The 24,660-nt window shown below is 43.7% G+C and overlaps 1 protein-coding gene across 2 annotated transcripts in view; it reads left to right on the forward strand.

The window, feature by feature from the left end:
- PDCD6 (programmed cell death 6) overlaps positions 1-24,660 on the forward strand; it is a 35,210-nt gene that overhangs the window by 5,432 nt on the left and 5,118 nt on the right. Inside the window, exons 2-5 of one of the 2 annotated variants that reach the window (XM_075826828.1) lie at positions 11,282-11,343; positions 14,155-14,199; positions 15,424-15,582; positions 22,276-22,388. In XM_075826828.1, the coding sequence (XP_075682943.1) occupies positions 11,282-11,343; positions 14,155-14,199; positions 15,424-15,582; positions 22,276-22,388 (379 nt within the window). The remainder of the gene's footprint in view (positions 1-11,281; positions 11,344-14,154; positions 14,200-15,423; positions 15,583-22,275; positions 22,389-24,660) is intronic. The other variant, XM_075826829.1, reaches the window with a different exon arrangement.

The following is a 24,660-nucleotide window of genomic DNA, read 5'->3' on the forward strand; positions in this document are numbered from 1 at the left end:
ACCCCTCAAGGAAATTATCTAGGGGTGTAGTGAGCATTTTAAAGCCACATGCTTATTGCAGAAATTGTTGGAAATGGGCCATAAAAATGAAAATCTAAATTTTTTTCAAAGGAGGTGTAGGTTTAGCAATTTTTTTTTTCTCATTTCCACAAGGACTAAAGGGGAGTAAAACCGTACCCCACGTGGTCATAAACGGCTGTTTGGACACACGGCAGGGCTGAGAAGGGAAAGAGCGCTATTTGACTTTTGGAGCTCATTTAGCAGGAATGGTTTGCGGAGGCCATGTCACATTTGCAAAGCCCCTGAGGGGACAAAACAGTGGAAACCCCCAACAAGTGACCCCATTTTGGAAACTACACCCCTTGAGGAATTAATCTAGGGCTGCAGTGAGCATTTTGACCCCACAGTTGTTTCATAGAATTTATTAGAATTGGGCAGTGAAAATAAAAACAATCCCCCTTCTTCCATAAGACGTAGATTTCGCTCAAAATTGTTCATTTTCTCAATAAATAAAGGAAAAAAAGAACCCCACCATTTGTAAAGCAATTTCTCCAGAGTACGGCAATACCCCATATGTGGTCATAAACTGCGGTTTGGGCACACAGTAGAGCTCAGAGGGCAGGAGCAGCATTTGGCTTTTGGAGTCCAGATTTTGCTGCATTTGGTTTCTGGTCGCTATGTCGCTTTTGCAAAGCCCTTGTGGGACCAAAACAGTGGAAACCCCCCCCCCCCAGAAGTGACCCCATTTTGGAAACTACACCCCTCAAGGTATTCGCCTAGGGGGTGTAGTGAGCATGTTAACCCAGCAGGTGTTTTGCAGAAATTAGTGTGTACTCGATGTTGCAGAGTGAAAATGGGATTTCTTCCATAGATATGCCAATATGTGGTGCCCAGCTTGTGCCACCATAACAAGACAGCTCTCTAATTATTATGCTGGGTTTCCTGGTTTTAGAAACACCCTACATGTGACCCTAATCTTTTGCCTGGACATTCGACAGGGCTCAGGAGTGAAAGAGTACCTTGTAAAATTGAGGCCTAATTTGGTGATTTACACAGTATTGGTTCACAACTGCAGAGACTCAGATGTGAAATAATAAAAGAAACCCCTGAGAAGTGACCCCATTTTGGAAACCACCCCTTAAGGCATTAAGGGGTGTAGTGAGCATTTTCACCCCACATGTCTTTTCCATGAATCATTGAGCTGCGGATGGTGCTAAAGTAAAAATTTCAATTTTTCCCTATATATGCTATTTCAGTGGCAAATATGTAGTGCCCAGCTTATGCCACTGGAGACACACACCCCAAAAATTGTTAAAAGGGTTCTCCTGGGTATGGTGGTGCCATATATGTGGAACTGCTGTTTCGGTACGCTGTATAGGGTTCAGAGGGGAGGGAGCACCATATGGCTTTTGTATCGTGTATTTTGCTTGTAGTAGTTTTGTTTGATTATTATTTCCTTTTATAATGTGGGGGTACATGTAAGTTGGGCAGAGTACATCAGGGGCATAGTCAGGTGGTATAATAATGGGATAAAATAATCCATCGGTGTGTGTTACGCTGTAAAGCACACCTTTCAGCACAGGCCAGTGTCGCACTGATAAATGTCCTTTCTTCTCCCCCTTTCGGTCCACACTCGGCACCTTTGCAGTTTCAGGAATTTCGCTGCGAAGTGTTGTCCTGAACGGCATCCGTACTAGGCAGACCGGGAGGCCAGTATTAGCCCTCAGGTTGCCACTGCAGCCACCGTAACCCCTGAAAAATAGGTGCAGAAGGAATTCTGAGGCAGATTTTTTTTTTTTCTGCCTGCATAGAACTGTGTGATCAGCACCTAAGAGATCCATCCTTATTTTTAATGGTTGATAAAATGCTTATCATGATCTTAGGCTCCATGCACACGATCGTGCCCGTAATTACGGCTGCGGGCAGCTGGCCGTTTTTTTTTTTTTAAATATCCTTTTTATTATCAGTTTTCACATTTTCTTACAAACATTTCACGTAAGAGTTACATCATGAGTGCGCAGCACTCAACTGTCATGGGATTAACTTTTAAATTAAATTCAACATAACATATAAACACACCAACATAGAAACATGGCATAATTGTCGATCTTCAGATGGACCAAACAAACATGACTCCCCCAACTCCAACACCACCTAGATCATCAATGGGTTTCCACTCATCCTTTCTCCCCCAGCTGGTTCACAGTTGCATCCTCCCTAAAACGCCTGCCAAGAGCTGCGTGCAGTACCACTTTGTGTACTGGAAAGGCCTAACAATTTCGGCTGTTGTACATTGCGTTTCTATAAATACTTGCCACTTATCAAATAGCTTCTTGGTTCCCGTTTCAGCTGGCCGTTTTTACGGGCCGCGCTCCCATTATAAAGTATAGGAGCACGGTCCGTAAGAAAATAGGACGTCCTATTTTTTTCGGCCGGTTTCTGCGGCACAGACACCCTCCCGTAGACATATGGGAAGGTGTCCGTCGGCCATAGAAATGAATGGACCCGTAATTACGGGTGATTTTACGGTCATGTGCATGGGGCCTAAATAACTTAGTTTCATAGTTGATAAAAAGACACAGCTCCATCAAGTCCAACATATAATCCTACCGTGTTGATCCAGAGGAAGGCAAAGCCCCCGTGAGGTTGATGCCAATTTCCTCATTAGGGGGAAAATTCCTCCATGACTCGTGTTGACGTAATTATATATTAGACAAAAATTTTGTAAGGGGTATGTCAACCGATACCCGCCCTCCAGTGATTTTATCCAGGCTCAAATCATGTTTTATCGAGAGATGAATAACACACAGACGCTGCTGGTATGCTTCTGAGACTTATTACAAAACTCAATTACAATATTCAAAAGGGGTGTAGGCTTGAGGGTAACCAATCTGAGGCAATGTGACAATAACTGATTAAAGAGGCTCTGTCACCAGATTATAAGTGCCCTATCTCCTACATAATCTGATCGGCTCTGTAATGTAGATAACAGCAGTGGTTTTTATTTTGAAAAACGATCATTTTTGATCAAGTTATGCACAATTTTAGATTTATGCTAATTAGTTTCTTAATAGACAACTGGGCATGTTTTTACTTTTTACCAACTGGGCGTTGTACAGAGGAGTGTATGACGCTGACCAATCAGTGACTAATCCGTGTCATACTCTTCTCATTGTTCCAGCCCGTTGTTAGTGTGATTGTGCAGTGAAGGAAGCTGGGCGGAAACAGTGAGAAGTGTATGAAGCTGATTGGTCAGCGTCATACACTCCTCTGTACAACGCCCACTTGGTCTAAAGTAAAAACACGCCCAGTTGGGCATGAAGAAACTAACATAAAGCTAAAATCGCTCCTAAGGTGGTAAAAATAGTTTTCCTAAACAAAAAGCACTGCTGTCACCTAAATTACAGCGCCCATCTCCTTATGTAGGAGATAGGGCACTTATAATGTGGTGACAGAGCCTCTTTAAAGAGGCTCTGTCACAAGATTTTGCAACCCCTATCTGCTATTGCAGCAGATCGGCGCTGCAATGTAGATAACAGTAACGTTTTTATTTTTTTTAAAACGAGCATTTTTGGCCAAGTTATGGCCATTTTTGTATTTATGCAAATGAGGCTTGCAAAAGTACAACTGGGCGTGTTGAAAAGTAAAAGTACAAGTGGGCGTGTATTATGTGCGTACATCGGGGCGTGTTTACTACTTTTACTAGCTGGGCGTTCTGATAAGTATCATCCACTTCTCTTCAGAACGCCCAGCTTCTAGAAGGCAGTGCAGATCTGTGACGTCACTCACAGGTCCTGCATCGTGTCGGCCACATCGGCACCAGAGGCTACAGTTGATTCTGCAGCAGCATCAGCATTTGCAGGTAAGTAGCTACATCGATTTACCTGCAAACGCCGATGCTGCTTCAGAATCATCTGTAGCCTCTGGTGCCGATGTGTCCTCGCTCGTCTGACACGATGCAGGACCTGTGAGTGACGTCACAGCGTGATCTCTCGAGAACACGGCTGTGTCTGCACTGCCAAAAGCTGGGCGTTCTGAAGAGAAGTGGATGCTACTTCTCGTCAAAGCCCAGCTAGTAAAAGTAGTAAACACGCCCCGATGTACGCACATAATACACGCCCAGTTGTACTTTTACTTTTCAACACGCCCAGTTGTACTTTTGCAAGCCTCATTTGCATAAATACAAAAATGGTCATAACTTGGCCAAAAATGCTCGTTTTAAAAAAATAAAAACGTTACTGTAATCTACATTGCAGCGCCTATCTGCTGCAATAGCAGATAGGGGTTGCAAAATCTGGTGACAGAGCCTCTTTAAGTTATCTTTGGCCTTGGTTCTCATGTGACGCTTGTGGAAAGAAGGAAAGGGGAGGGGTGAGATAAGAAGGGGACACACACTTGCATATGTATGTGAGTAAATCTACACCATCTTAGTAGTACAATCTATTATATCCTTGCCAAGAGAAATAAGCCAATGTATGATGCTGACCAATCAGCGTCATACACTTCTCATTGTTCCAGCCCATTGTGTACAGTGTGATTGTGCAGTGAAAGAAACTGCGCTGGAACATCACAACGTCCTGTGGCATCGTGATCCAAATACTCACTGCTCTTACAGTAAAGAATTTCTGTCTGTGATGATGATTAAACCTTATTTCCTTTAGATCAGGGGTAGGCAACCTTAGCAAAGTTGGTGGGGGCAGGAGTAGGTAGCAGGAAATACATCCTGCACAGTGTGATGTGCTCACTCTGGCAAGATAATAATAGGGCGAGGAGGGGACTGGTGCAGAGAGATACAAAAAACACAGTGGGGAGAGTACTGTTTTCACGAGTGCCGTAGACTTGGAATAGAGCAGCAGGGCGCATACTCAACCACCGCTCTATTTAAAGAGGCTCTGTCACCAGATTATAAGTGCCCTATCTCCTACGTAGTCTGATTGGCGCTGTAATGTAGATACAATTTTATTTTTTTTGTTATTTTGAAAAATGATCAATTCTGAGCAAGTTATGAGCAATTTTAGATTTATGCTAATTCGTTTCTTAATAGACAACTGGGCGTGTTTTTATTTTACCAACTGGGCGTTGTAAAGAGAAGTTTATGACGCTGACCAATCAGTGATCAATCAGCGTCATACACTTCTCTCCATTAATTTTTATCAGTACTCGCAACACAGCGTGATCTCGCAAGATCACGCTGTGCTGTCACATACTCTCACATTAACTTTACCGAAGTGTCTTGAGAGCGAATAGACATCGCTTTCAGCCAGGTTGCGATGTCTATTCACAGTCCCGACACTGTGGTAAAGTTTCTGTGAATGACAGCACAGTGTGATCTCGCGAGATTACGCTGTGCTGTGTAAGTCCCCAAGAAACTTTACCGAAGTGTCGGCAGTGTGTATAGCCCTGGCTGGAGGTGATGTCTATTCACTCTCAAGACACTTCAGTAAAGTTAATGTGGGAGTATGTGACAGCACAGTGTGATCAGCATCATAAACTTTTCTCTTTACAACGCCCAGTTGGTAAAAAAGTAAAAACACGCCCAGGTGGGGCGTGGCTTAGTTATGGAGCCGTGAGCACGCGTTCTGGGGGAGCTCCGCACCAGCAGCTGAATACCAGCCATCTATCCCGGGTAAACCCGGCAGGCGATTCCAGGAAAACGTAGGGGAACCTGCCCTGGAACTTCCCGGTCCTTACCTCGCTCCTCTGGCCGCTGTAAAAGCATGAAGCGCTTCCTCTCCTCCTCGCAAACGGCCGCAGACCCGCGAGCAGTAATGGCGGACGCATTGCCGCCACATCCGGCCACAGACACTTTGGCTCCCTCTCCTCCTGCTCCCCTGGTACAGTCCGCCTATGTGGTCACGACTGCCGACACGATTCCTCCCTGCTACAGCACCCAAGATGCGGTAAGCTCTGTCTCTCCCCGCAACATGTCCTTAGCGGGAGATCTGCCCGCCATTATACCACACACATATGCCCCTGAAGTTCAGGCTGGGCCATCTGGCTTACACGCTGACCTACAACTACTGAGGGAGATGATACAAGCCCTCCCCACCCGGCAGGATCTTGACTCTCTGGTGTCCAGGGTTGAGCAGGCACATCAGCAAGATATAGCTGACCTGCGTCAGGATGTGATCAGAATAGACTCTAGGGCTCTTACATCTGAAAATACTGTGTCTGCCATTGACTCCAGAGTAACTGCTTTGGAAAGAGCTGCCACGGACACTAGATCACATTTACAATCTTTGGTGCTTCAGTTGGATGATCAGGAGAACAGAGGACGCAGAAACAATGTACGTCTGAAGGGCCTTCCAGACCTTGGCCCACGAGATGAGCTGGCGACCAGAGTTTCTATTATATTCAACAAGCTCACTAATCGACCGCCAGAAGCAACTTTTCTTCTAGATCGAATTCAGAGTTTCGCGCCCAGGCCCGCTCGAGCCATCTTCTCCTCGCGACGTACTATGTCGCCTTCACTATTATACCGACAAAGATGCAATTATACGGGGGGCATGGTCACATGGTCCGGTATCAGTTGAAGGAAGTACGGTGACTATATACCCTGATGTCTCCCCACGGACACTTTATATGAGACGGCTCCTACATCCTCTGCTTGAAAAGATCAAGTCCGCAGGCGCCACTTATAGATGGGGACACCCGTTCCATGTTGTCGTGAAGAACAACTCTGGCTTCTACCTCTTGCGCCATTCCTCGGATCTTGAGGGCCTTCTAGGAGTCGGCCTTCGGGCCTCTTTCTTGTGTATCGTCTCATTCTCTTTCTTTTTTTATCCTTACCTGTCCTCTTTTTGTCCTCCCCTTCGCCTTCCCCTCCCCCTGAAGGGCAAACATATACAGGTGGCGTTCCTCCAAGAGACGCACCTATGCCAGCAAAAACCTTTCAAACTCTCTAACGCATGGTTCCCCAATGCATATCATAGTTTTTCTCCTGACACGAAATCCAGGGGGACAAGCATTTTGATCTCCAGATCTCTCCCTTGGGAATTCAAGGGGCCTTGTGGGCTTTCTGAATGCTCTGGAGGAGTTTGGGGAGGGTACCATTGTTCTGGGAGGGGACTTCAACGTAGCGCTAGATCCCACACTAGACACTTCCGTAGGTTCTTCATCATTCTCGAGGGCACATCTGCGCCGCATTATGAAATCATTTCACGAACACCAATTAGTGGACACGTGGTGTCTCTTACACCCAGCAGATAGGGACTTTTCCTTTTACTCCGCAGTACACGACAAATACTCCAGAATTGATCTTTTTTTTCGTCAAACATCACTCGCTACACTCTATACGCTCTGCCGATATTGACTCGATTTCCTTTTCAGACCATGCTTTAGTCACCTTGACCCTCTCGCTACATTCCCCTCTATACCGCCAATCTCAGTGGAAACTGAACCCAACGCTTCTCTCGGATTCAGTTGTTACTGCAGACATTCAACGCAATATAGCGGACTACTTCGCAACTAATGCCACTGAGACCATCAATCCTCGCATTATCTGGGAGGCTCATAAATGTGTGATCAGGGGTATATTTATCAAACATGGAGCCCGCCTGAAGAGAGAACGGGCGGTGGCCATGGTCCTTTTGCTATCCGAAATTGAGATCTCACACAAACATTCCCATGACCCGGAATGTAGGATCGCCCTCCTCCGCAAAAGAGAGGAACTGCGTACCTTATTGATGGCCCGAGCCAAGGCTACGCTTTTTAAATGTAAACGTCACTACTATGAATATGGCAACAAAAGTAGTAGGTCTCTGGCTAGAGCCTTGCGGACTCAACAAGCCCAGAATTATATACCCTCAATAGTATCCCCCTTACAAACACGGCTTCGTTTGCCGTTGGACATAGCCTCCGCATTCCGGGATTTCTACGCTGCCCTCTATAATACGGACTCCACTAATCCGTCTGTGACATCCCGTGAATTTAGGTCTAACATCTCTAAATATATCGCAGATTCTGGTCTACCCGCCCTATCGGAAGACAACATTACTAGCCTGGAAGAACCACTTACTACACAAGAACTCTCACACGCTTTAAAACACTCCCGAACAGGCAAGGCACCTGGCCCAGGTGGATTCACAATCCAATATTATAAAAAGTTTCTGACGGCTCTAGGACCACATTTCCTAGCCTCCTTTAATTCCTACTCGGCCTCCTCCCCCATCCCTCCCGATGCCCTTAGGGCTCATATCGCGGTGATCCCCAAGCCTGGGAAAGACCCTACACAATGTGCCAGCTACAGACCTATATCCCTCCTCAATACAGATATCAAATTATTTTCCAAGATTCTGGCGGATCGTCTTGCACCATTGATTGGAGGAGTTGTGCATACAGACCAGGCAGGGTTCATGGCAGGTAGAGAGGCACGTGACAATACAACTAGAGCCATCAATCTTATCCACAAGGCCAAAATCTCCAATATACCCCTTATGCTTTTATCTACGGACGCGGAAAAAGCGTTTGATAGAGTCAACTCGACCTTTATGGAAGAAACCCTATCACATCTGGGCTTTGGATCCCATATGATGGGCTGGATAATGTCACTATACTGATGCCCATCTGCTCGAGTTCGAGTAAATGGACTTCTCTCAGAGGAATTTGCTATACACAACGGCACCAGACAGGGCTGCCCCCTCTCACCCTTGATCTTTGTACTGACACTAGAGCCCTTTTTACGCCATATACGTGCGAACCCGGATGTGAAGGGACTAGAAACGAATACCGCAACTAACAAGGTGGCTGCTTATGCAGATGATCTGCTTTTTTTTCTGACCAATCCAACTGTCTCTCTTCCTAATCTCATGCGGGAATTCCAACGCTTTTCAAGTTTATCCAATTTTAAAATTAATTTCTCTAAGTCCGAGGCCCTGAACATTTCTCTCTCACCCCAGCTTTACGCGGCCCTGAAACAATCTTTCAGTTTTAAATGGACTCCGACTGCTCTGAAGTACCTTGGGGTTCGCTTATCAGCAGACCTGAGAGATCTTTCAATTAAATTTTCCCCCACTCCTTGCTGAACTTAAGGCAGATTGAACCAGATGGTCCAAAGGCACCTTTACATGGATGGGCCGCTGTACCATCTTCAAAATGAACGCACTTCCTAGGCTACTATATTTATTTCAAACCCTTCCCATAGCCATCCCAACACAGTTCTTTAAAACGGTCAATTCTCTTCAGATTACGTTTGTTTGAAATGGTAAGACTCCGCGTCTCTCCCGCACGTTATTGTGTCGATCTAGGGTATCGGAGGGCTGGCACTCCCTGACGTCCGCACCTACTACATTGCATCCCATCTTGCTCGGGTAGTGGATTGGTGCAGACATGCGACCTTTAAGTCTTGGGTGTCTTTGGAGCAGAGTTTCTACTCTATTCCATTATCGGCTCTTCCATGGCTACAACGTAGCCAACTCAGACATCTCCAACATCACCCTACTATAGGCCCAACACTAGTGTGCTGCTCTCTCCCCTCGGTAAGGACATCTTGCTTGCCACTCCCTTCCTCTATGTTTCCGATACTGGGCAATCCATCCTTTCCCATTAGCTTGACGGACCAATTTTCCGTGTATGGCAATCCTCGGGATGGTATCGTGCAGATCGGTTCTTGACAGACGGTGAATGGCTTTCTGTTGCAGACCTGGCCCAGATTCCTGATCTCCCTCCGTTGGGACACTGGCGTTCTCTGCAATTACGACACTTTTTAACCTCTATCTCAGCTCCTATGTCCTACCAAGTGGTAAAGACTCCACTAGAGTCCCTCTGTAGAGGCTCTGACTTGGTTAGACATACATTGTCCACAATTTACAAATTTCTCATGGACCCCCCAGATATGCCCACCCCTGCATACATTTCAAAATGGGAAGATGATCTGGAGATATCCTTCTCTCCCGCACAAGGGCAGCGTATACTCCTTATGGCTCAGAAAACTTCCATCTGTTCACGATACCAAGAGGCAAGCTTCAAAATACTCTCGCGCTGGTATAGGACCCCAGCCCGCCTACACAACATCTTCCCCACAGCGTCCCCTATGTGTTGGAGATGTGGACAAGACATTGGTACCCTCCTTCATACCTTCTGGTCATGTCCCCTCCTTACCCCATTTTGGGAAGGCATAAAATGGGTGATAATTGAAGTCACAGATACAAGTGTAACTCTGGATGCGGCCTTCTTCCTTCTTCATCACTGCGACATTCCAGCGAACAAGTATAAGCGTTCTCTGCTTCACTTTTTAGTGATGGCAGCACGTCATTGCATCCCGCTACGGTGGAAGGATCCATCTCCCCACACTATCCCTCTGGGTTTCACAGGTTAACGACATCATGCATATGGAGGACTTGACATCCGTTATTCACGACTCAAGCTCCAGGTTTTGCCAAACTTGCACCCAATGGATAGTTTTTCAGGATTCGGACTCCTATAAAGACATCATCTGAGAGCCGCATTCCTTTAGGCAGCCGGAATAGCACCTTTTGCCTATGGGATGCTGTGGAGGGTCGTCCCCCCCCCCCTTTTTTCCTTTCCGCTTTCAACTCCTTTCTTCATTCTTTTGATTGGGAACTCGGCTCCAGCCTCACTTTGGAGATTTGTGATCCCCTGTCATTATCTCCTCTCTTTCAATCAGTACACTAATGTATAACAATGTATTTATTCTTTTTGTACAATTGCTGTTGGATTATGTATTCTAAATGTACGTTGCCTTGTTTTATGTACCCTTTTATGTTACAAAATGGACCTCTTGGGTCAACAAAATAAAGAATTTTTTAAAAAAAACACGCCCAGTTGGTCATTAAGAAACTAATTAGCATAAATCTAAAATTGTGCATAAATTGCTCAAAATTGATAGTTTTATCAAAATAAAAACCACTGCTGTTATCTACATTACAGAGCCGATCAGATTATGTAGGAGATAGGGCATTTATAATCTGGTGACAGAGCCTCTGTCATGCGGCTGGTTGTGTTCCCAGAGGTTTGACCTACAGCTGTTTGGAATTTATCACCAATCCAGTGGATGGGTAAATGCTTAACACTGTGCTTGGCACACCTGTAACAACTGAGACAAACGGAAACAATTGGCACCGGATCCGTCACCATTAAAATCAATGGTGATGGAAACGGAACCCTCTGGTTTCAGTTTGTGTCAGTCAGGGCTCTGTTCCGTCAGAATGGAGCCCTGACGCAGGTGTGAACGAAGCCTAATCATTTAGGCATTAAGCTATCTTATTTGTATTTTTAGAGGTGAGCCCCCTGAGTAATACGTCTTCTTTATTATCCCCTGCAGAGTGGACACAGACAACAGTGGCATTATATCGGACAGTGAACTGCAGCAAGCTTTATCGAACGGTGAGGAAACTTATGCCTTGTGTATGTTTACATCATGTTTTAAATAAGCTGGTATAACCCACCCTGGAATCTTCATAGAAGTGGACATAGAGCTAGGTGAAGGCCGACATAATGTACATTTTATTTTTATTTATTTTTAAGCCTGCTGTGAAAACGGATATACGTTGAAATCCAAGTAATGTTTTATTTAAAAAATAGAAAATTCTGTTCCATTTTTTTTTTTTTCATTTGTACAAGAAAAAAATCTAGTGTAGGAAAATGAAACCACAGACAACATGTTTTCTCTGCAGTACGAGGTAAGCAGCTCACTTTCTAACCTTCTCAGCAGTACTGAGCTGTGCAGTGTTTGGACCTACGGCTAAGCAACCTGGGTTTGGTGTCCTGTTGGTTTGAGAAAATAAGACCGTGCCCTAGTTTACACAGTGGAGCACTGTCTGGGAGGAAAACACCTTGGAAATAGCTGTGCTAGTTTCCGAATAAGAAGGAGACATTTATATTTTCTATTACACTGAGCATTTAGTATAAGTTCTAGAAGGAAATCTTCCATAGTTTAGTAACACTGGCACATATGTAAACTGATTTGGATCTTGTCTTTTCTAGAACTTCTTGTAAGGTAATGACCCTGCTCATACTTAGATTCTCAGCGCTCATGTACAGACTTGTAACCGCTTCATGCAGAACAGTAAAGGTATTCTATTAAGACTTAAAAAAAATTACGTCGGTGCAGAATGCGGCAAACATATTAAGTGGTGCACAATATATTTGGCTCGTCTTTTGCTGTCCGTGCGACAGAAATGCAAATCTGCTGCTGCTATGAGCAGTTGTAGATTTGCGCCATAACTTACGCCAGTTTCTGCTGTAAATTTAAGATAGATTTGTCCTTTTACCAAAAGCCAGAACGTGGAGAGAAAAATAAAAAGTTGGAAATTTTAGCCACAACTATGGCGTGCGACAAAATGTACGGCTTTGTTACTCCACAAATGAATGTGTGTGTGTGTGTGTAGAGATATCTACACACTTCAATGGATTAATTTATCTCATATCTATCACTAGATAGACCGTAACGCCATGAGGAGTTAATTTACTCAGGTTAGGCTTCATTCACATCTGCGCTAGGGCTACGTTCTGTCGGAACGGAGCCCTGACCGTCACAAACGGAAACTATAGGTTTCCATTACCATTGACTTCAATGGTGATGGATCCGGTGCCAATAACGTACGGTATTCCGTCAAAACGACGGAACCCTTGCACAACGGAGACAAACTGAAACCATTGGCACCGGATCCCTCACCATTGAAATGGTGATGGCAACGGAAACCTATGGTTTCCGTTTGTGTCTGTCAGGGCTCCATTCCAACGGAAAGCTCCGTCGGAACGGAGCCCTAGCACAGATGTGAACGAAGCCTTATTTAAAAATAGTTTCTCCCACATAAATCAAGGCCTCATGCGTCATTGAATAAATAAAGCTATGGCTGCTGAAAGGCAGAGGGGCAAAAACAAAAAGAAATTAGCTGGTCGTTAAGGCCTTTTCAGGGTTGGTCATTAGGGGTTAAATAAATCAAACTGTTATTTGCGCATAAACTTACAGATAAACAAAAGTGCAGGGAGAAATTTAAATGGATTATAAAATAATGTGAATTTAGATATGTAAAATGTCTAATGACCCACATGACCATATCTGGCTGAATTTAGACTTATAGCAAATTGCACAAAATTTCGTATTAAAAGGATATTTTCAGCAAGCAGTTATTTTTTATTTTTTTCCCTCAAAGTGGGTTGACCACCCTGAATATGGACTTCAAAGAGCTATTTATAAAAATAAATAGATGGTCGGCTGGGCATTAAATACTGAGAGCCACAAGTCCCTGGCACACGTCTTCTATGACCACTTCTATGTATAGGAGCCTATTCTGTAGTAAATGATTTAAAATTGTATTTCAGACTCTGACCACAGGGTGTTCTTGTTGATTCTTCATGTGACACCATTTAAGATGGACATACAATGTAGGGTTGCACAATGCAATGAAATTCTCCCCTAGTGATAATCCGTATCGCTATGATTGTAGCGTGTAACGGGTATCGCCAAAGATCGGGTACGGACAGGATAGGGGCAGTTTAAAATGAACAAGCTTTATTGATATTTGTGTGTGGTGCAACTTATTTGATGCTGCGATCCGGACGTTGTTAAACGTCCGGGTTGTGGAGCCAGTAAACTGCCTATTTAGGTGCAGAGGGGTAATCTGATGAGCTACTGCTCATCTTCTCACTCCTTTTCTGAAAAACAAATGACCCTTCCCCATAAAAGGGAAAGTATGAAGAAAAGTTAATGTTACCTCTCCCCTTGGGGTCATCTACAGTCATACAGGGACAGGAGGAGGATCACTCCTCTCCCTGCACACTGCCAGCACCCCTCTCCTCCTCAACATAGGCTGAAATGGGAGCTGTAAATATATATATAATATGTTCTTGGCAGGAAAAGGGTTAGATCTCCTCTATGATAAAAATCCATTACATTTGAAGAAATAACGACCAGGAAAATGTCGCTGGTCTCACTGCATTTAGCATTTTCTAAAAAAAAAAAAAAGTTGCTGGAAACAGAAACAAGCAGTTAAAGTGTAGATACAATATTAGGTCTGCCTGTCTTGTAAACGAAATGATGAAGTGTTAAAACCATAGCCTGGTCTAGTGGTTCGCAATGGCTTGGCAACACTAAATGGATATATAAACCACTACTATATCCATCATTTACTATATTTATTTACTTCTACATCAAGTACTGTATGAATAATAAACTCTTGCTTCTCATTTCAGGTACATGGACGCCGTTTAACCCTGTCACTGTCGGTGCAATTATCTGTAAGTTGACGTTTACAAATCCATTATATTCTTACCATCATCCTCTTTTCTCCAATATAGACTTCCCAGCAATCGGGAGGAGCAGACGGATCAATTAATAGTAATACATTCCCATGGTTAACATAACACAATCAGGTTTTTCAGGCTCTTGAGTCAACTGTTCTTAAGCCAAGAAACCATCAAGATTCCGATAATTTCTAATATAAAAGGGTGGTGTAACTCCGGTTTGGAAAGGTGTCATTAAATGAAATGGTAATTTGGAGGTTTTCAATCCTGTAAAGGAAAATTATACTTTGTCTGCCAATACAAGAAGGAGTATGTTCTAGTTCTTGCGTTGGTACTATAGGGGGAATTTCTGGAAAGGTTTACACCACTTTAGTTGCAGAAAAGCGTTGAAAATCTTGGCGCACACCTGTTTTGCGCAATGGCTTAGCGAAAGGGGGTGGGACCATCCAATTTTTTTTACTATTGTTAGTCAGAAATTGGCAGAAATCGACGCCAGCTTGTTGCTGTCGTAGATTTTACTTTGTAGCGCGCAGTCATCCCAAGATGTGACTAATTTTACGCAGCTTACTCTAGTATGAAACGCCAGTCTTAGTGAATCTGGGCCATAGTGTTTGCGAACTTTGTGTCAACCCATATAGACTGTAGGGTCCCCCGCAAGTTCTATAAAAGTGAATTAAAATCTCATAATCGGCACAACAGGGGACCGGAATGTATATTAGCAGTGTACTCACGTACTGCTAATACTTTTCACTCCCCACGTAACCCCTTAAATGGTGCGAAATTGAAAAAGGTTCTGTTCACATCTCCGTTAGCTCTTTTCCGTCAGGCTTCCGTTGCTTTTTGATGGTCAGAATAGTGTAGCATGCTGCAGTATTGTATCCAGCAAAAAAACAAAACATGACTGATCCATTAGTCAATGGAGATTAAAATGGATCCTTCATAACTGATGATGACCTATACGTCATGGCTCCTGTAAAAATGGAAATGATGATGCTAATGTGAACAGAGCCATACAAGGATTATTTGAATGCTGCAGAATGTTCTATTATTCAATGATAAAAATCTATTTTCAAAAACCGGAAAACCTCTATGTACCATCTGCAATTTGTAAGCGTATTGGATGATGGCTCTTGGGATTTTCCCCAGTCCTAATTTATATCCTCCACATTGTGATATTGTGTACATTATATGCTAATGTCCTTTCCTTGTATGTTCCAGCTATGTTTGACAGGGAATCCAAAGGCGGTGTGAACTTTGCCGAGTTTACTGGGGTATGGAAGTATATCACTGATTGGCAGAATATATTTCGAACCTATGACCGAGATAATTCTGGGCTGATTGACAAGAATGAATTAAAGCAAGCCTTAACAGGTTTTGGTAAGTTTTATCTTTTATAGAGTCATTTTTGTTTTAACAAACTTTCCATAAATCAATGGTATAAGGCCCCATGCACACGACCGTAAAATCGCCCGTAATTACAGACCCATTAATTTCTATGGCCGACTGACTCTTTCCCGTATATATACGGGATGGTGTCCGTGCCGTAGAAACTTACCGAAAAAGAAATAGGACCTGTCCTATTTTTTTTATTTTACAGACCGTGCTCCCATACTTTATAATGGGAGCACGGTCCGCAAATACGGACGGATGTCCGCGGCAGTCGCCAGCCATGCCTGTAATTACGGGCACAGTCGTGTGCATGGGGCCTAAGCAAAAACAAGAAACTTAAAATATCTTATTACAGAAAAATGCCTTTCTCCATTTTATCAGCCCCCCCCCCCCCATGTCATGCTTTGATCAGTCACTCTTCATTCACTGCTAAAATTTGTCTTAAGTTGAAACTGATTTTCAGCTTCACTGAGCGATCAGGTTACAACTCATGCCAATAGAAGTCTATGGAGAGGGCAGGAGTAGGCAATAGAAGTCTATGGAGAGGGGATTAGGAGGGAGGAGCTGCTGCAGAAAGACAGAGATTCACACACAGACCCTGCTGCTTCTAGTAAGTGTTCTGTCTCACCCCAGTGCAGTAACATTGCTCACTACAGCTATATAATGTGTGTGTGTGCGTGTGTTTGTGCGCACGCGCGCAACGCCTTCTATGTGTGCTGTGTATGGGCAACATCATAGCAGCTAGTCTCGTCCCCTTGCAGAGCTGAGTTCAGGGAAAACTGCAAATTAGATATGGACTAGTGATAAATGCAGGATACAAATCATATAATGGTTGGGTACATTACAACATTAAAGGCTCACATACATAGCAAAACTGCTTTGCTGCTGGCGCAGATCCAGTACGGCAACACATAGATTGGCTGCAAGTCCGTATTATGGACCCCTAGACACGGGGTGTCTCTGTAAGGCACAGTTCTCACATTTTTTTTTCTTTTTATGATGTATTCACATGGAGTTATTTAGAAAAAAAAATGTGTGCACCTCCCAGTAAAATTGGAGGCAAATACTACCACGTGCATGAGCCCTAAAAGTGGAACTCTTTGGGTACCCACACATGGTGGATTTCTTTTTTTTTCTCAAAAAAATGCACTTATTACGTGCAGATTTTAGTGTGGATTCATCGCAGATTTCACCTCTTCTATGTTGAAAAGGGTGAAATCCGCTGTGAATTTGTAACAAATTGAGCATCATGCTAAATTTTAAGTCCACAGCATGTTCTGATTTCCGTGCGGAAAATGTTCGCAGCATATTAAGATTTGTTCAAATCTCATCAACATGGCTGGAACTGTAATTTGCTGTGGACCCGCACAGGAAATCCGTAGGATTTCTGTCCCGTGTGCAGAATGCCTTATATTTTTTCCAGTGCAGGAGCCTCACATTATCCTGCAACCACTGGGAGATATGGCTAATGCGGGTAGTATCTAACATACATGCTATTTGTAATGCTGGTTATAGAAGGTATTATGGCTCTGGAAGAACTACATGACTTCTATTTTATTTTAATGCAGTGCAAAAATATGCGCATTGCTTATTAATTTCCAAAGTATACCAGTGTTCTGCATGTGTATGGCTCACTGTATTATGTAAGTGTACATATACATGTAGGTCTGACATGTAGGTTTTTTTTTTCTACTTAAATTTTATTACATGAACATCCCTGTACGGTGAGTTGTTTATAGCAGAAATAATACTTTGTCAATAGGGGAGATTTATTAAACTAAGTTTGCTTTATCCTGGCTCAATTTGTGCAAAAAAAACTGGCGTAAATGGGTCCTGCCATATTTAATTTGTGTAACTGTCAGGCTTTTCATATGCTCCAAGATGGGCAGGCACTACCAGTTATGATCTCCCACGCTCCGGATCACTGCACCCTGTCCCCCAGCCCATAGTTCTATTCCTTATACTAATAAACTGAGGGTCCTGGATATGCTCCCCATATTATGCCAGGCTCAATACTGTCCTCAATCATCTGCTCCTACATGCAGCCTGTCTACCCCCTGCCCTACACACGGCAGCAGCAGAGCGCTTGGGGCATTAGAGCTAACATTTTACATTGAAACGGTGCGCATGCCGTCAACAGTGGGTGCCATCTGTGCTATACAACTGACATGCCGCTGCAATGGCCAGGGTCGGGGATAACTCTGATCTCGAAGTTTAACCCCTTAAATACAGCCTAATGGATTGCCTGTCCGTTTTACACTTACCAGCAATAATGCTCTGGTATACGGACTATACCAAAGCAGTATAGAAGCGATCAGAAGATTGCAATGTGACGTCAGCTTGGGGGACTGAAAAAATAATTATGTGCAGTTTAAAAAAGTTAATCAAAAAATAAGTGTTCACAATAAAAATAAACTAAAACCATTTTTTTACATTAAAATTGGATTTATTTTGCAAAAGTGTTAAAATAAAAGATACACATACAGTAAAACCACTCCAGAAGAACAACTCTTTGAAAAGACCATCCCTTTATTTAATTCAGCAATATATAAACTATTTTTTTTCCATGAAATTTGTTATTACTGTGCAAAAGTAGTAAAACATAGAAAAAAACTATATACAGCGCATTGCGGAAGTGTTCACCGACCCTGGCGGTTTTCCTGTTTTGTAGCATTACAGCATCGAATAAAATTCGATTTTGGGAGGTTTGTACCATTTGATTTACACAACGTGTCTGCCATTCTGAAGGTTCAAAATATTTACTGTGACATACAAAAATTAAGGCGAAAACCAGAAAACTTTATTATGCATGACTATTCACCCCTGAAAGTCAATACTGTGTGGAGCCACCTTTTGCTGCAATTACAGATATAAGTCTTTTGGGGTATGTCTCTATTAGCTTACCACATCTAGACACTGGGATTTATGCCCATCATTCCAGACAAAACTGCTGATACTCCTTCCAGTTAGATGTGTTGCGTTGGTGTACAGCAGTCTTCAGGTCATGCCTCAGATTCTCAATTGGATTGGGGTCTGAGCTTTGACTAGGCCATTCCAATACATTTAAGTTTTTCCCCTTAAACCCCTCCAGTGTAGCTTTAGCAGTATGTTTGGGGTCTTATTTTTTTCCTGCTGGAATCTCCGTCCCAGTCTCCAATCTCTAGCAGACTGAAACCGGTTTTCCTCAAGAATTGCCCCGTATTTATTGCCATCCATCTTTCCTTCATTTCTGACCAGTCTCTAGCCCTGACATTGTAAGGGTCAGTTCAGTTTTTTGGCGTTGATTCAGCACCAAAAAGCGGTCAAAATCGCTGATTTCAATGGGAGGCAGAAACCTTTTTTTTTTTTTTTTCTACCCGGGCGGCTTTAGGCCGTTTGCAGAAAAAAAAAAAAGCGGCATGTTTTTTCTTGTCACGGTTTCCGCCTTTGACCTAGGCTTAGGCAGAAAATGTGAGGCAGGTGCTGGTTCCTGAATAATTTTCGCCTGCTGTCCTTGCACTTGATTTAATGGCCGTGGATAAAAAAATGCCACAAAAAACACTGGAAAAAGAGCGCAATCCGTACAAAATCTGACTCCAAATTCCTGCCTGCAAAAAACTCCCATGTGAACAGGGCCAAAAACATCCCCACAGCATGATGCTGCCCCCACCATGCTTCACTGTGGGAATGGTGTTCTTGGGTTGATGGGTAGCGTTTCCCATGATGACCAAAAAGTTACATTTCATCTTACAAGAGAACCTTCTTCCATGAGTTTGGGGAATCTTCCACATGCTGTTTGGTGAACTCTGTGTTTTCTTATGTTTTTCATTGTCACATTTTGCAAACCATAGGGTTTGTTTTTTTTTGTTCGTTTTTCAGTCCATGTAACTGTATGAAGGCTTGCTTTTTGTGGGACGAGTAATATATATAATTTTTTTTTTATTAGAACCATTTATGGGGTACATATTGATTCATTTTTATTCGCTTTTTTTTGTGGGGGCGATGGGGGGAAAAATTCCACGGCGTTTTTAATTTGACGCTGTTCACTGTGCAGCATAAATAAGATGTTACCTTTTTTTATTCTGTGGATCGGTACGATTACAGTGATACCAAATACATCTATAGGTATGTTTTACTTTTTTTGCACAATAATAGCAAATTTCATGAAAGAAAAAATTTGTGTCCCTGCATTCCAAGAGCCATAACTTTCTTTTATTTTTTTGTCGATGTGGCTGTGTCAGGGCCTGTTTTTTTTTTTTTGTTTTTTTGAAGGACGAGTCATATATTTTTTTAATAGAACCATTTTGGGGTACATATAGATTATTGATTAACTTTAATTATTTTTTGGGGAGATGAAGAATGGGGGAAAAAAGCAATTCCACAGTCTTTTTATTTTATGTTATTCAAAGTGTGGTTAAAATAACATGTTAAGTTTGTTTTAATGGGTCATTTATGATCACAGCGATACCATATATATGTATTTTCTTTAACCTATCAAAAATAAAACCAATTATTCTGAATTAACTTTTCTAAATTGTATTTTTGAAAATACCCACTAGGGGACTTCACAATGGGATCTTTTGATCGCTTCTATAAAGCTTTGGTATACTTCGTATACCAGAGCATTATTGCATGTCGGTATAATGCTGTCTCTATTTCTAATAGGCATAGAGACATGGCAGGCCTGGAGACCTTTGTTAGGCACCCTGCGATTGTGCACCGTGCGACGGGGAAACAAAGGAAGGGACCTCTTCCCTCTTATAAATAGCTTTTAGATTCCAAGGTTGCAATTTCCTGCGGCATCTAAGGGTTTAAGCGGCCGGATCCGTTATCTCCGATCCAAGTCGTTGCAACAGGATGTCTGCTGCATAGTATAGCAGTCACCCGCTTCGGTGCCCATGCCATCACTGAGACGTTTCTGTACATTGAGATGCGGGAAGTCAGACCTCCCCATGACGTACTATGTCCTATGGACAGATACTTCCATCTCCGCTCTGGATCTTAGGAGCTCCTTTTAGTGTTATGGTTGTATCTTTGTTGAATCGATGATTAATTCCCTCCTTGCCTGGTCAGTGTGTTTTAGTGTGTGGCCTTCTCATCAGATCATGTGACACTTTCATGTCGCATGGGGACTTATTCAATTAATGTGACTTCTGAGGTAAATTGGTTTGACCAGACTTTATTTAGGGGTTTCATATCGAAGGGGGTAAATATGTATGCATTCACAAAAACACCAAGGGGGGCTGAATACTTACACAAGAAACTGTGTATATTTGGTATCGCCGTAAGCATAACGACTTACAGATTAAGTGGAATCTATTATTTCTGGTATTCCATTCCCTTTCCAGAAAATGGTTCTAAAGAAAAAAATTGTTCCACAAAAAAACAAGCCCTTACACAGTTACAGCGATGAAATATAAAAAGTTATGACTCTCGGAATGTCACAAAGTGACAGTAGAATAAATAGTACAATTTATATAATTAAACATTATTTTAAATATCATTATCAAAACTGTAGATTACTACATACACCCAGAGACTGCAGCAGACACTGAGGAGAAAGCTGTGACAGGATTTACTTTGCTACCACTTCTCCTAGCCTCTACCTCTACCTCTGTAATACATAGGTATCCATCTAAGGCCTCAAGCACACTTCAGTGAAATGCTTCAGTGTTCTATCTGTTTGTTTAGCGGATAGCACACTGACCTGTTCATTTCTATGGGGCCATGCACAGTTCTACTTTTCTCGAAATGGACGCTCGGAACTGTTAAAACAATGGAGCAGGTCTTACTCCTGTCCGTTTTTCGCGGCTCAGTCTCGGCCTTTATATTCATTTGGTCCGTTATCCGTGATTTACGGCCGTACAAATAGCAACGGATGTGTGCTTGAGGCCTTATACTGCTGCTAATATAACATCCGGCATGAAGATGGCAGCAGAGATCTTTATTGTACATACTCAGTCTCCCCCAGCTTAGTAGCAGGAAGTCTGTCCCCATGCGCACGACCGTAGAATTCACCCGTAATTACGGACCCATTTATTTCTATTGCCCATGGACACCTTTCCGTATATATATATATATTTTTTTTTTTTTTAATGATCCGTACACTTTTTGAAAGTATTTCGTAGCACACCTGCATCTGAAACCTAAAAATTGAGTGGAATTTATTGAACACTCTCTGCCACCTCTGCCAATTTTTTGTGGGTGGCGCGGGGCCACCAGCGGCTCAACAAGCTTACTATGATTTTATGTCATACCCAAGAGATGAGCAGTTTCTATTTTATTTTCTAGCGCGCAGTCTGCCAGAGATGTGCCTTATTTATTAAGAAACATGCACCTCTTAATAAATGTGGCGCATCTTACTCGTGTGTTTCAGATTAAGACTGATGTATAAAAAACGCCGGTCTTAACCTAAATAAGGGGGAATTTATTAACTGGTGCTAAGCCCAATATCCCACCTGTGTGTAGTCCGATCAGAATCTTTAAGGCAGATGTGCACTTCTCACTATAGCTTACCTGCTATTTTGCGTCGTTATTTTCTGTTGTGCGTCTGAGATTGTTTTATACCTTCCTCCTATCTAAGGAAAGTCTATGGCGCTGCCCCCTCCCATGCTTTTACACTGCAGCTGTTTTTGTTTAGATTTATTCCAAACTTATTACAGACCTCCATTTAGTTTGTCTCCTCTTTCGTTATTTTTTGAGCAGGTTATCGTTTAACGGAACAGTTTTATGATATCCTCATTAGAAAATTCGACAGGCAGAGAAGAGGACAAGTTGCATTTGATGACTTCATTCACTGCTGTATTGTTTTGCAGGTGAGTTAAAGAACACTTATATTCTACAATTTATCGCGGGATCAAGCTGTGCAGGGAAGGGGAGAAGCTGTATGACTCTTATAGGACAGCAACAAAAGAGGGATTCAGGCAGCACATCCAACAGTGGAACTTTTATTCACCCATGCAACGTTTCAGCCCCTCCGATCCTTCCTCGAGCATTTTCTGAGGGGGCTGAAACGTTGCATACTTGAGAAAGGCTCTGAGGGGCTGAAACATCGCATGGGTGAATAAAAGTTCCACTGTTGGATGTGCTGCTTGCATCCCTCTTTTGTTGGACGGTTGGATCCAGTCCTATTGTGCTTTGCACTCAATTTTTTGCTCATTATTCTAGAGCTGTAGCTTTCCTGTTGCTTATAGGACAGTGTCTTACAAACAATACAGACACCGCCCCCAGTGAATCCTCAGCGTTACCGCCCCTTTGGCTAGTATAGCCTAATTAGAATAATCAAAAAATGGCTCATAACTCTGAAAGCAAAAAAAACTAATTTGAAATACAAATTACACTGACCGCAACAGCGTGACCGCCCCTATGACATGAGGTAGGAAATTCGGGTTTAGCGAACTGGTGACCGATCCTCTTTACATCTGTGTAAGAGGTGGCGTTTACTCCACTGTGGTGCTACTCCTATTTTAGATACCACTTTTTCAGGGCAACAATACCATATTTAGGCCTTATTCACACGACAGTGAAAAAAAATGTCCATTTAAAACTGATCAACTGTCAGTTTTTCATGGCCATTTTGCATCAGTTTGTCTCTAAATTTTCATCCATTTCAAGTCCATCTGTCCGTTTTTAATGGCCGTTTGACATCCATTTTGCATCAGTTTTTCATGGCCGTTAAAAAAACTGATGAATTTCATTGGTCAGGCTTTTTTTGTCCCAACCCCCTGAAAACAACCAAAGGAAGGTCACATGTTCACCTAGACACTATTTACAGCCTCCCTGTATATGATGCCACACAGCCCCCCTGTATATGATGCCACACACCTCCCTGTATATGATGCCACACACCTCCCTGTATATGATGCCAGACGCCTCCCTGTAGATGATGCCACACGCCTCCCTGTAGATGATGCCACACGCCTCCCTGTAGATGATGCCACACGCCTCCCTGTAGATGATGCCACACGCCCCCTGTAGATGATGCCACACGCCCCCTGTAGATGATGCCACACGCCCCCTGTAGATGATGCCACACGCCCCCTGTAGATGATGCCACACGCCCCCTGTAGATGATGCCACACGCCCCCTGTAGATGATGCCACACGCCTCCCTGTAGATGCCACACGCCTCCCTGTAGATGCCACACGCCTCCCTGTAGATGCCACACGCCTCCCTGTAGATGCCACACGCCTCCCTGTAGATGCCACACGCCTCCCTGTAGATGCCACACGCCTCCCTGTAGATGCCACACGCCTCCCTGTAGATGCCACACGCCTCCCTGTAGATGCCACACGCCTCCCTGTAGATGCCACACGCCTCCCTGTAGATGCCACACGCCTCCCTGTAGATGATGCCACACGCCTCCCTGTAGATGATGCCACACGCCTCCCTGTAGATGATGCCACACGCCTCCCTGTAGATGATGCCACACGCCTCCCTGTAGATGATGCCACACGCCTCCCTGTAGATGATGCCACACGCCTCCCTGTAGATGATGCCACACGCCTCCCTGTAGATGATGCCACACGCCTCCCTGTAGATGATGCCACACGCCTCCCTGTAGATGATGCCACACGCCTCCCTGTAGATGATGCCACACGCCTCCCTGTAGATGATGCCACACGCCTCCCTGTAGATGATGCCACACGCCTCCCTGTAGATGATGCCACACGCCTCCCTGTAGATGATGCCACACGCCTCCCTGTAGATGATGCCACACGCCTCCCTGTAGATGATGCCACACGCCTCCCTGTAGATGATGCCACACGCCTCCCTGTAGATGATGCCACACGCCTCCCTGTAGATGATGCCACACGCCTCCCTGTAGATGATGCCACACGCCTCCCTGTAGATGATGCCACACGCCTCCCTGTAGATGATGCCACACGCCTCCCTGTAGATGATGCCACACGCCTCCCTGTAGATGATGCCACACGCCTCCCTGTAGATGATGCCACACGCCTCCCTGTAGATGATGCCACACGCCTCCCTGTAGATGATGCCACACGCCTCCCTGTAGATGATGCCACACGCCTCCCTGTAGATGATGCCACACGCCTCCCTGTAGATGATGCCACACGCCTCCCT

Source organism: Rhinoderma darwinii, chromosome 5, assembly GCF_050947455.1.
Source record: "Rhinoderma darwinii isolate aRhiDar2 chromosome 5, aRhiDar2.hap1, whole genome shotgun sequence".
In the NCBI taxonomy this organism is placed as follows: Eukaryota; Metazoa; Chordata; class Amphibia; order Anura; family Rhinodermatidae; genus Rhinoderma; species Rhinoderma darwinii.